At 44.1% G+C, this 13,621-nt stretch overlaps 1 protein-coding gene across 1 annotated transcript in view; it reads right to left on the bottom strand.

Moving 5' to 3' along the window:
- Positions 1–377: 377 nt before the first annotated feature.
- The window catches only part of wnt6b (wingless-type MMTV integration site family, member 6b), a 31,033-nt gene continuing 17,789 nt past the window's right edge, over positions 378–13,621 (bottom strand). The window contains exons 3-4 of the mRNA XM_086145288.1: positions 5,386–5,687; positions 378–4,099 (exon numbers count right to left, since the gene is read on the bottom strand). Coding sequence (XP_086001414.1) covers positions 3,638–4,099; positions 5,386–5,687 — 764 coding nt within the window. The 3' untranslated portion in view covers positions 378–3,637. The remainder of the gene's footprint in view (positions 4,100–5,385; positions 5,688–13,621) is intronic.

The raw sequence follows: 13,621 nt of genomic DNA, 5'->3' as shown, positions 1-13,621 counted from the left end.
AATGTCATTAAAAAACTGGGTTGTAAATAAAATCTTACCTGACTTGATATTCACCGGAATTTTTTGGGGGATTAGACAATTGTTTCAGCTATGAGGAGCTATGAAGAGCAAACGCATAATGGGATGCGTGAGAAATTTGATGGCAGTCGTATAATGCCGGACGAAAATCAATTTCTCAATTTCTCAATGTGCTAAGAATGTGCTTAATTTTACATTCACCCATTTTGAAATGGCTTGAGATCAATATCATTAATACATATAACACTCTTACATAATAAACACATTAATGCACATGTCATATCATATAATGTCATATCTAAGTTATATCACAAGTGGAGGCAACAATAATAAGTGAAGGGAATTGTATTACCATGTACATAAGTTTATTGTTTTGACAGAAGAAAACATATAGTCAACATGAATGGATATGATGTGGAATACACGTGCGTTTTTTCTTTATCATTATTATTATTATTATTATCTTTGCGTAATATTGCTCATGCATGCCGTGCTGTGCACAATGCACTGTGTGAGTGAAATGACAAGTTTTCGGACTCAAATATAGAACTTCGGGGGCCGGTTTGGTCGGATTTCCTGATCTGCGGAAATTTCATAGGGGCTCAGAAATATTTCCCTGCATTGGTAAAAAAAAAAAAAAAAAAAAAGCAACTTGGCCTTGGAAATAAAACAGTGACACAAACAGACAATGATTTTTTTAAAAAAAGGCACTTTTGCTGAAAATCTCGCAGAGCGGAGTTAAGATTAGAGTTAAGATAAACACCGCAGCTTGAGTAATTGGAGTGAGATGGGAATAGGAAACATACATACACATACACAAACACATACACACACACACACACAGAAACACATATATTGATCAGGAGGGATTTTTGCTAATTTCCCTTAAAAACTAGCAATGGATGAGAGTTCCTGTCCGTCTGATGCGGAGACAGAGAGTCAAGGTAAAGAGTGTGCTTTGATAACCCGGCGCAAACGCACTTTTAACCGATTTAAGATACTAACGGCCTAATTGCGCACACACATACACACACAGACACACAAACACGCAAAAAAGCTAACCAAAAGTGCATTATTATTATCAGCCCTGTATATCAACAGATCATCATCATATAGGTTTACCAATAACAAACAATGCCACATAGCTAAATAAATGTTTCGTTTTTTTTTTTCTTTGTTTTTCAAAATCGACAGCCAACCCCCCCCCCGAACGGTATAAAGGCATTAAGGAAGTGAGACGCAGCAAAATCACCAAAGTTCTTCTGAGAGAGATGGAAGCTGAGTCGTCTTGTCATCGTATCTTTATATAAATAACAGTCTTCGCTGGCAGGTTGAATCCGCGGCTGTGAACCGCTGTGTTGACAGCCGTCTTCAAAAGTGATAATGTGACACCCCCCTTTTATTTTTAAGGATTTTGTTTTTGACAGAGTAGTCATGAGGATAAAAAAACAGAAAAAAAACGTATAAATGTCAAGGATGAGCTACTGTTGATGTAACTGAATCTGATAATGTTTTTTTTTTTGTTTGTTTGTTTTTTAATGTAAAAGAACAAAGTAACCCAAAGTGTATTAGGTTTAAAGAAAAAATACGAGCATTTGAAAATGAGGCCACAAGGAGCCCGAGGCATTTTTATAGCACGCCATCTTTAGTGCTTGCGGATTGGTTACCTGTTTTTACAAATAAGGAAAATGTGAATTTTTTTTTGCCTTTTTTTGCGTCTCTGGTTTGTTTGCTTTGGTCCAGATCCCTTCCCCGTGTTTCACTTTTATTTGGTTTGCTTTGCTTTGTTTAAGGCATGATGGCAAATCTCCAGAGAGGGAAGGATGGCGATGCTACATCGCACGGAGACCTTATATTCGGTTAGCGGTGGTTAGCGCTTATACCGCACAGCAGGAAGGTCCCTAGCTCATTTCCGAAAGTGGGCTTTTCTGTGTGGTGGCTTCCCAACATATATTGGTGGGTTTCTCCACGGGATTCCTGGTTTTCCTCCCACAGTCCTAAACCTAAATCATCGAGGCACGTGAATGAGAGGTTGAATGGTTGTATGTCTTCATATGACCCATGAATGGAAGGATGAATGATTCTACGTTCTCTAAATGTCATGTGAATGAGGGGATGAATGATTCAATGTCTCTATATCACCCGTGAATGAGGGTGAACTCTTGTATGGTTCGATTTAACTTCTTGCCGTGGCAACTGGACTTGAATTTCTTCACTTGAAGACATTTCATCCCCTGTCCGAGAGGTTTCTTGAGTTCCAATGACCTATGGGGAGTCTCCGAAAATAACTGCCAGGGTTCTGGGTGGGTCTAGGTTATGGTGGCTTGTTATCTAAATGGAGGAGTTGATCAGTATAAATTAGGTCTAAGGGGGTTGTTATGCTTACAGGGGTGTCGTTCATTGGGGACAAAGGAGCCACTTTTGAGGATTTACCTGGACTGGAATGTGTAAAGCTACAGCCAGACAAAGGAGTGAAACCTGTTGGATCCCATGGGCTGATGCTCAAGTAGAAGTTACCGGGGGCTGGTTCTGGTGATGGATCTACCCTGGTTATTTGGTCAGTGTGTGCAAGTGTCTATTTGACCCTTGAATGAGGGTGAATGCAAGTACGTCTCTATATGTGGCCCTGCAATCAGCCGGCGACCAGTCTGAGGTGAACCCCCGCCTCTCCCCCAATGACAGCTTGGACCCAGAGCGCAGGATAAGGGGTATAGATAATGAATGAATGAAATCATAGAAACGATCTTTTTTCCGCTCTTATATCGCGACTGTCTAAGCTTTTGTGAGTTGCATAGTCAAATTGTGCATCCAATCACGTGTCGAGGAATTTTTGCCAAAGTCGAGCTAGCAGTTTACGCGTCATGGTTCTGGGTAACTGGTCGTCACCGAGATAACCCCCCTATAAACCCTGCCCCTCCATGGCTAATTTCCAAAAGTGAATCAGTTTATAATTTTGGATGTCCTTTGGTCCCTTGGAGTGCGTCAGCCGAACGATCCAAAAGAAAAATAAGGGGAGATTTAACACACTCAAGGGCCCGTGTCTTGAAAACAAAAGTGTTGCCTAACAGCGTCACGGAGAAGATGCGCTTTCCATAAGCCGGGGCGCGGGGAGGACGCATGTCGACGCAGCCGGCTACGGAGCCGCCTCACTCCAAGAAATTGCGCAACGCTTCCTCTGTCTGTATCTTATCGAGTCGGATCACGTTCATATCTCGGAGGGAGGCTGTGTTTTAACTGGACCACCACCACCTTTTCAGGTTCAGCTGTCTCCGGGGCTGCCTGGACTCACTCAAATCAAAAATAGGCACTTTCACATTCTTTGGTCCTTTTTTCTATAGGTAGTTTAAAAAAAAAAATTAAGCTAACTTGCTATTTTTACTTCGTGTCGTCCCTTCGTCCTGCAACTGTTGCACTACTGGAGAGGAAGCCATGTCAACACAACACACTGCCAGTAATTGACTCACGGCTGAAGTAATGCTGGGTGGGGGGGTTTATCTGGCCAGGACTGGCATTGAAGGGATCCAAATGCAATCAGTGTTCTTCTTCGACACCTGCCAAGAAAACAACGCGGACGAGTCGGCCGTATTTTCCCCTCCCAGCCCCCCGGTTCATCGGTTCATCAGTGGCAGAGACTGAGCTCTTTCCGGACCGTGCACTTCTTGCACTGGACCACGCAGCACCAGTGGAAGCGACACAGGCAGTTCTCCTCGAACACCACCGTCTCCTCCCGGTAGCCCCGCTCGCAGCACAGCAAGTCGCAGCCGCTGATGTCCATGGCCGTGCTGTTGCAAGTGCGTCCCCGCGTCCCCAGCGAGCCGGTTTTCCGGTTCGCCGTGCAGAAATCGGGCGACTCGTCCGAGTAGATCAAGTCTTGCTTGTCCGGCGGCTTGATGTTCTGGCCAACGGGGATCAGGGTCTTGCCATCGTTGCCGCCCATCACTTTGGAGGCGCCGTTGAAGCGCCCCAGCAGGCGGTCGCCCACCTCGCGGAAGTGAGGCATCTTCTTCCAGCACGTGCGCAGCGTGCACGAACCGGACAGCCCGTGGCACTTGCACTCCGTGCGCATGTAGAGCTTCACCGCCTTGGAGCCGGGGAAAGCGCGGGGGGGGAGGCGGGCGGGAAAGGTGAAAGAGGGCAAACAGGTGAAAGAGAAAGAGAGAGAGAGGTGATTAATCAAAGACGGAGGGGAAGAAAAAAAAAGCAGGAGAGATTTTCAAACGTTTAAACCTGAGCCGATTAAGAATGGGCTTTGACATGTGACGAGGTTTGTTTTTGTGAGGCTAGAAAAAAAGCCACTGGATTTACACACACACACACACACACACACACACACATACACACTAATAGATAGGTAACATAAAAGCAGACGCTATTCAGAAGGAATTTAACCCCCCTTTCCCCATCCCCCCTTTCACGTTGCCTCTGGCCTTCCTACATCTAACAAGCCTTGACAACAGATCATTCACTTATACTGCACATAATTAACCCATCACACACACATGCACACACACAAACACATGCACACACCTGCCGGCTTGCACGGACGCACACATACCTGCGAAAACGTGTACACACACATGCATGAATGCACATAAACAGACATTTACACGCAACGCGGCACGCTGCTTTTCTAACCCCTGGGCATTAGCGCGCCATACTCTCTCTCTTATGCTCAGAACAGTTTGCTCGCTAATGCTACAATTGGAAAACATCCCAAAATCCCTCTCTCCTCTCCCCTACCTGTCTGTGACCCCGTCGACGGTTGAACTCGGCAAACTATGCGTTGTGCCGCAGCATGCGCCGCGTTTCTGCACGTGGGTGTGACAAAGAGGGAGACCTAAGCATGGACAGCTAAAAGGTCGGTTTCTGAAAGGGCTGTTATGAGCCGCCCTATAAATTATCCTTAATTAACTGATACTCGCTCTTTCAGAGGCAGGGTGGCTTGTTGAGTCCATAATTCACCGGCTGTTCACGGGGCACAAAGAGGAACTTTAAACTTCGACAAGGGCTTTGGAAATGTTAGACGCCAGGCTGCCTCGGAGGCTCGAAAAACAAAATGTGTGGCACGCTCTTGTGTTTTTTTTTTTTTCTGCGTGTGTGTTTCAGAAACCCGATTCTTGTCGGAATATCTGCTTACGGCGCGACACGAACACGGCCGCGGGCGACGTCTTTCTCTTCTTTGAATGATCGCGGAATGATGGAACATTCCACGGAGACAAGCTACACCTTTTGTAGGTAGAGTATGGTGAAACATCAGTGCTGCAAACGGTTAAAACATTTCTTCATCCAGCGTATTTGTGTTATGGTCTATTAATCTTTGAAAATGTCAACAGAAGCTGCGCGGAGTCGAAGCCAAAGGTTTCATACCAGCCTCCCGGCTTCGTTGTTGTGCAGGTCGATGAGCGTCCTGATGTCGCTCTTGCCCCTCCTCCTCTTGGCGTCCATGAACTGTTTCGACTTCTCGTAGCCGAACTCCACGTCGTCCCCGCAGCCACCCCACTCCCACTTGACCCCGTCCCCGGACGAGGACGACGGGGGTCTCGGAGGCGCTCTGTTCCTGGTCGCCTCACAGCCGCACTGCAGCAAGTCTCCCATACTGCAAGCCTGGGTCACGGCATGGGTCACGCCAGCTGCTGTGATGGCATAAACAAACGCCGTCTCTCGGATATCTGCATGGCGAACAGAAACAAGAGCCGTGTCGTTAGACTGAATTTAGTATGAATCATTGTCGTCTTTTGCGGAGATAGCTTGCACAACTAAGCGCGTTTGTACGTAACAAAGCACTGCGACAAATGCAAACAGCATGGTTAGCTTGACAAGCTAAGTGTTCCCGAAACATTTGTCCCAGGGCCTAACTGTTTTGGGAAGTACAAGTAAAGCTGCAAGTCAAACAAAAAAAAAAAACAATAATAGAAGCCCTAGAATAGACTCTTGTGGGATCCTTTACATAATTAGCATTCTAATGTTCTAATGTTACTACCAATTCACATTCGCTTAGCGCGTTCACAGAGGTAGAATCATTTATCTCTCTTTTCTAGATCATTCTTGGCTCTCTGTATTTGTTTGTCATCATTTACATCAGTCAAAGATGGACCGCCGCCTTCGACAGACCTGCACGTCAAATTACCCCGGCGCCTTTCTTCTCGTCCAGTCAGTCAATGTGTCAGTTTTATGGAAGAGGATGAAAGTATCGCGCTTTCAGTCCGACCCCATTACGATGATCTCAAGCATCCTTGGATTTGTTCTCCTGAGAGGACGGCTATTTCTCTGTGTCATACAGAGAACAGCAGCTGCTGGTTTATTTCTGGTCCGAAGCTTAGCACTCCTTGCAAAAGGAATGTCCAACCACAACTGCAAATTGATGGACCGTTTTCTCCCGTCATCGTCCTCATCCACAGTCCTCCAATGCTGTCGAAAGGTAACGTCCCGCATGTACAATTAGCGCCTCTGGTGACTTGTCTCTTCGAAGGAAAATGAAAAAAGAAAGCTGCAAGACTAGAGTCCCACAGATTTTGGGCACATCATTCATTTTTATTTTCAATACCTTTGCTGATAAATCGCTGTCTCTGTCAGAGTTCAGGGCACATCTCGGAGTCTGACCTTTTGCAGTGTCAAATAAGGACTTGAGGCTCATTGATTCTCATGTCACATACGTAAACAGGTACATCTGCTTCAAATGTTGCCAAACATCACTGCCCACATACTTCCCATGCCTACTTCACACTGGTTGTTATGCAATACATCCACAAGAGGGCAGTGCAGAGTTCAGGGTTCACTTCTAAGACAACAGACAGGCGGCGCGGACGACAGGCGGTGTGGCCGTTAAAAACATTACGACATGTGGATGGAGAATTCTCGCGTTTCTCACATTAGACATCCGACCGCTCTTCTAGGAACCAAAGGTTCCTGGTCGGCCATCCCTCCCAGCCTACAGAGGTGTTGTTGAGCAAGGCAGCGGACTGCTAACTGCTCCCCTTTCCTACAGTTCATGGTTCATCCATGATTAGTCAAATGCAGTGGTTACATTTTGTTTATGTATAGAAGAATGTGAAAAAATAAAGGCGTCCTTTTCAGTCTTGCGCATACTGTGCAACACTGCCAACCCACATTTTCTAGTGATACTGATTTGTTTCTGTGTTCGGCTACGCATCGGCAAGCTCCCAGACACCACACAGAATTGCCCAGGATGTAGATCCGTTTATGGATTTGACGTTGGGTTAGACAGGGGTCGGCAGGGAAAATGAAGTTTGCAGATGATATTGTGATCTGTAGTGAAAGCAGAGAGTTTGTTTGTGTGTTCTTGCACCGAGGCTTGTTCGCAGCTCAAAATTCGATCTAAAACTATTCACAAGCCGAGGTTCTACTGTAAAGTAAAAGTGTTATGTGTTACGGCAGCAGCCGGTTGACCATCAACGCTCGCCTGATGCTATCCTATAGCTTTTGTTTGCTTACCACTGTCGTCAAAGAAGAAACTGATTGACTTCAGCAGGCCTATATGTTGCTTCCTGCTCAGTGGCATGAGGCTTATGCATGGTTGTTAAATGAGGCCACGCTGGCATGTTCATTGGTTGATTAATTCATTCATTAATTTATTCTTAAAGAGATTTATAACCAAGTCTAGGCAATTTAAGCTCTCCAATGAATCCAATGAAGATGTTGAGTGAGGAGGATGGATAGGATCAGGAAGGAGTCCATCAGAGGATGTTGACATGTTAGAGGTTCTGGAGACAAAGTCATGGTCATGAGAAGGGATTGTGAGTACATTTGCAGAAGGGTGCTGAGATTGGAACTGCCAGACAGGAGGCAGAGAGGACAACCAGAGAGGAGCTTTATGGATGGAGTGAAAGAGGATATGAAGTTAGTTGGTGTGAGAGAAGGGGATGCAGAGGGTGGGGTTGGATGGAGGAAGTAGATTCACCGTTGTGACCCCTGGAGGAAATGACCCAAGACGAAGCAAGTCAGACTTTATCAAATGGCGCCAAATCACGACCCAGTTGTCTGATGACCCTTTCCATGTAGAGCAGGTCTGGACCACCACGGTTTAAAAGGATTTACAGAAACCAGACATTACCCCTTGAGCAAACACTTGACAACTGTGGGGAGGAAACACTGTCCTTTACCAGGCAGAAACCCTGGGCGGATCCATGTTATGGCCTTCTGCCTCGATCGGTTGGGGTAGAGCAAAAAAGAGCAAGAACAAGAAACGCTTAGTGTCACCCTCAGAGTACCACACTGGCCCCTTTCTTCTCTTTTTTCTCAAACACCTGACTAACATCTCACGAAATACGCTTCGGAAAGCACAGCCAAACTACTGCTACAGTCTGGTACAGTTACGATGTTGATCATAACAATATAAAAGAACATTCTGTCTCATCTCTGTTGATTTTAACCGAGGAAGGGAAACTCTACCCCTTAGAAAAAAAAACAGCAGGGTTGCAAAAAAGTATAAAAAACAAATGAATCAATGCAATTCAGCACAAAATACACTCTAGCACCGTATCGACCTTTTGACCCACGTTCCACTTTGTCTGCTCCTGGCAAGGAAAATGCCCTTGCTCAAGTCAACACACGCTCCTTGTTCAATAACATTGTATCCCATATGAAAAAAAAAAAAAAACCCTCATTCTCTTATCTTGTTATCATTCCAGATAAATTGCTGGGGGAAGTGATGGCCTGAGTAGTAAATGGTTGACTTAGCTTTTTTTAAAGATATATATATTTATTTATTTATTCCTTTTTTTTCTTTTTTTTTTCAATTTAAAAGTAGCATGTGCAAAAAAAAAAACGTAATAAAGAGCAAAGCCAGCCTTATCCTTAAAGCTGCTCTAATATATCATTTAATAGTCTCTACCCCTTCCGCTCCTGAGTTATGGCATTTAATAATGGCCTGACAAATGTTTGCACAGACCGTTATTATGATATGAAGATTACCCTTGAACTTTAGGGATTTACAAACAAAAAGAAGAAAAAAACGGCCATCGTTCTTCTTTGTGACACAATGACGTTTTGTCTACATTACTTAATTCTTGAACGGCGGCCAAGAGCCCAAGCCATAAGGTCGCCGTGACCTTGACCCCGCGACCTCGGACAGTAAATTCGAATCAGTTCACATTTGAAGTCCGAGTGGACATTTGTGCCAGATGTGACGATGTTCCCTCGGGTGGGGGGGGTTGGGGGGTTGGGGGGTTGGGGGGCGGAGGGGGGGGGGAGCTGCGTTGCTGCGGTATCACGTTGCACAGAACGGGACGCCAACCCGCCCCTGAAATCATGCCTCCAACCAGCACAGTCATTGCGCCGAGCATCTAAAAACCTCCACGGAACCGGCCTAAAAAGCGAGATATTTCCCCTGGGTTCGTACTGGGAGTGAACGTTGGACGCGGAACTTCCTCCGAGTCCAATATTTTCTCCGCGTTAGCTGTTTTTGATAGAAACACGAACCCGAATGCATTCACGACGTCGCTGACCAACTGCCGTATGAGTAATTGAGAAAACCTGCTTGTAAACAAGTTCGCTCGAGATATGAGCGTTCAGTAAATGTAGGTTTATTGGAGGGTCCAGGGAGGGAGGAGGCTATAGGGTCTGTTCAATTGAACAAACACAGGATGAATTAATAAAGATTAACAATAATCCAATCTTTTAGCCTGCGTTTGCACTCATAACCAATTTCCAATATCCAATATGACTGCCTGCTTTTAAACTTGCCCAGTGATTGAAACTACACGCCTGTATTGGGAGTTTGGCGTCCGCCGTGTACGACCTTGAATCAGAAAGGACCCAAGGATGGATGAATGGATGGATGGGTAAAAGGATAGATAGATAGACGGTAGAGAGATATCAGCTGAAAATAGGTGGAATGCGATGAATTTGTATGTACATATACATCAATCATATTCTACACTAATATACAAATTATATACACAAACATATATGTAGGCTACATATATGTATAACATATATACCATATACACATGAATTTTAAAAAATGAGTATAAGAGGGCCTTGTATATATATCTAAATATATATATATATATATATATATATATACACATACATCATAAACAGACACAGACATATATATATATATATATATATATATATATATATGCACATATATGGCCCACAACGGATACCATTACCCATCATGTGATCCGAGTGTGACCCGTGACCCCCCCGCTTCTCACCACCCCCAAATGGGAAAAAGGGGGTGTAATTCATGTTATTTATTACGCTTTAAGGTTAATCTTGAGTTATATATCAAACTGTCCGCCATGAAAACGGGCCTAGTCTTGAGCGACTGCATGTTATAAAGAACAAGAGAGAGTAAAAGAATAACCACTTAGTTACTTGTTGTGTGTGTGTGTGTGTGTGTGTGTGTGTTCTCCTGAGTGTGTAGCGCCTTAGCAAAGGACTTTTATTTCCAAGAGCTGGAAGGGAGGTGAGCGTGCAGTCACCGCCGTCAGCGCTGCCAGCTCCATATCACATGATTCAGTGAATGGGATTCATTAGGAGAGGTAACAAACACACACACACACACACACACACGCGTACGCACACACACACACACACACACCCACCCACGTGCGTGCGTGCGCGTCGGGTGGCGTGCGACGAGACCTGCACACCCCGGCATGTCTTGATATCAATACCAGCTGTGCGCCCCGACACCCGGAGATACAGCCAGTGCAAGCAAAATGGCGCTGTGCGTTCACGTGCTTCAATGACTCATTTTATTTAGTCTCAAATCATTTTTAACAATTTTGCTTAAAATTAACCTTCTTATGCTTGCTTGGGATACTGACATTGTTTTATATCCTTCTTGTGTGTGTGTGTGTTTTGTACAGTTTAGATAAGACCACACCTCAATATTGCCGGTCCTTAGCAGAGGTGGGTTGAGATTTACAAGCACAGCGATGCGCTCCTCTCAGGACATGTCATCTCGAAAGCATCCGTTCATCGATTTGTGTGTTTGTATGTGTGTGCGTGTGCGTGTGCGTGTGCGTGTGCGTGTGCGTGTGCGTGTGTGAGTGTGAGTGCACCCATGGAGCATCATCACTCAAATTGTTACGCAGATGATAACCACATTGGCGGACCTAAAAATTACCAAAATCGAAACAATGCTTTTACAGGAAACATCATCAAATTTAGCATGTTGATGTTTATTGTTTATTTTGCAAGAAGAAGAGAGAGAAAAAAAATTAGTTAAAAAAAAGCAGTAAACGGAACCCTTTTATTTGATTTTTTTTTTAAATGACTTTCGCTCTTGAACGTCTAGACAAAGGGATAAAACGGAGAGAACAAGGGGGGAAATAAAGAAAGCCAGAAGACAAAGAAAAAGAGTTTAGTCATGCATATAAGAAGCTATCAAATATTGGATGATTTGAGGCACCCTGTTTCATATTTTCCTTGGAGACACGAATTCCAAACAAATTCCCGGCCGCGGCGGGTGTCTGGGCCTGTCTGCGTCTGCTTCTAATTCCGGAGGGCCTTTCTGCTGGAATTAGCACATATTCTTTCAATACTCGAGACTTTTGGGGCAAAGATGGGGCGTCCATGAGTGTGTATGTGTGTGTCATGGGGGGAGAGGGACCAGCGGCAAGGTCATAAAAAAAAAAAAAATGGAAAAAAAAAGGCGAATTGGAAAATGAAAGCTATGACAATATAATCCGCCATAATCATAACAGGAGATGTGTTGTTTTTGTGGAAATGCCATTAGAGCATTGGTCGATAACAACGCTGTGCTTGCCAGCTTGAAATATGTTCTGAATCCCCGAAATGATAAATAAATAGATTGACAGATAAATCAATAAATAGATAAATAAAATCAATGATTTCATTGACAGATTATAGGGGCCTTCTTTTTTGGGGGAGTGCTTATCTGTTGGGCAAGTCATTTCCTGACGACGCGTCCCCATGATGCTCCACTGCGGAGGTTAAATTGTTATTCAAACGTAGCGGGGATGAAGGAAAGGAGGCGTAATAACCGTCATTAATGACGAGAGCAGATATTCCGACTTGTTTTGGCGGCGACTCGACACGAAAGGTTCGTATCCGGAGGACAAAACGCTCCGATTGATATGCAAACGAAGCCACCGCACCTGCGCAGACATGTCGATTCGCAAAGTGAAGTTTCGGTCAAGTCGGGATATCTAACTGAAGTCCTCCAAGAGGGAAAATATATATCGGACACACCTCCGCCTTTTCTGTTTGTTTGATTCTCATATTCATAAAATAAATAAGTAAATAAATAAAAAGACCCCAAGTTTCCAAGACCCGGGAATGAGAGATTGCATGTGCCAGGCAAATGAGAGGGTGAATGGGTGCATGTCTGAAAGTAAGGGGTGAATGAGTTGAATGAGGGGTTGTATATCTATGATGTGAATGAGACAGTGAACAGTAGTGTGTCACTCTTTCTGAAGGTTGAGTGAGTGAGTGAGTGAGTGAGTGAGTGAGTGAGTGAGTGAGTGAGTGAGTGAGTGAGTGAGTGAGTGAGTGGTCTTCTGCCTCTATATGACTTGTGAATTAGGGGGTTAATGGTTGTATGTCACTATATATATGGGGTTGAGTGAGTGAGTGATAGAGTGTGTGAGTAAATGAGTGTGTCAGTGAGTGGTTCTATGTCTCCATATGACATGTGAATGACAGGGTGAATGGTTGCATGTCTCTATACATGGCCGTGTCATCGCCTGTGAACCCTGCTTCTTGGCCACTGACAACTCAGCCAACCTCTGGAAACTACACAACCCTGAGTACAGTACAAGCAATAAAGGTAAGAAATGAATGAATGAATGAATGAAAATCATGATTAAGGGATTAAGTGCATGACAAGCGGAGGTGATTCATTTATTTTTAAGTGGTACATGCTCTCCTCTCATCTAACCCTTTTATCACCTTGTGCTTTCAGAGTGTTTTACACTGCATCACATTTCCCCATTCACACGCCCATTGGGAGCGGCTTGGGGATCAACGTCTTGCCCAGAGGCACTTCGGCACGCAGACGGGAGCAGCTGGGGTTCAAACCGACAACTATTCCATTGGAAGGACGCCTGCCCTACCAGCTGAGCCACAGCCGCCCATTATGTGCTTTTTGTTCTATTTAATTTATATTAATATTGACTGCTAGTCATTCAGGCTGCCCTTTGCTGGAGGCAAACATGAACTTCGCTTGTAATGGAAAGCTACTGCATGTTTTTTTGATTGTGGGAGGAAAGGAGGAGAACCCAGAGGAAACCCACGTAGACACCGGGGAGAACATAGAGACTGGAAAGGCGACCTGTTCAAGCAAGACACCTTCTTGCGGTGAGGCAGAAGCACTAACCGCGAACTGTGCTACTCTAATACGAAAATATTCTGAAACTATCCATTACAAAATGAAAAGATGACAATATAAAAATAAAAAATATAAATATAGGCATATTCAAAAAGTTAAGAAGTTAAAAAAGGTTAAAAAGGTAAGTTAAAAAAATATATAAATATAAATAATATAAATGTGAAAACATGACAAAAAATAAAAAATGAAAATATAAAAATGTAAAACTGTAAAATTGTAGAAATATAAAAATAATAAAACGGAATGTAAAAGTCCTTTAATTATCTTGCATGCTGA

The sequence above is a fragment of the Fistularia commersonii genome, chromosome 4 (assembly GCF_037954325.1).
Source record: "Fistularia commersonii isolate RoL2024-O1a breed Wild chromosome 4, RoL_Fcom_v1.0, whole genome shotgun sequence".
Lineage (NCBI taxonomy): Eukaryota > Metazoa > Chordata > Actinopteri > Syngnathiformes > Fistulariidae > Fistularia > Fistularia commersonii.
Note: the sequence above shows the minus strand (reverse complement) of the source record. Positions and strands in the feature narration are given on the sequence as shown.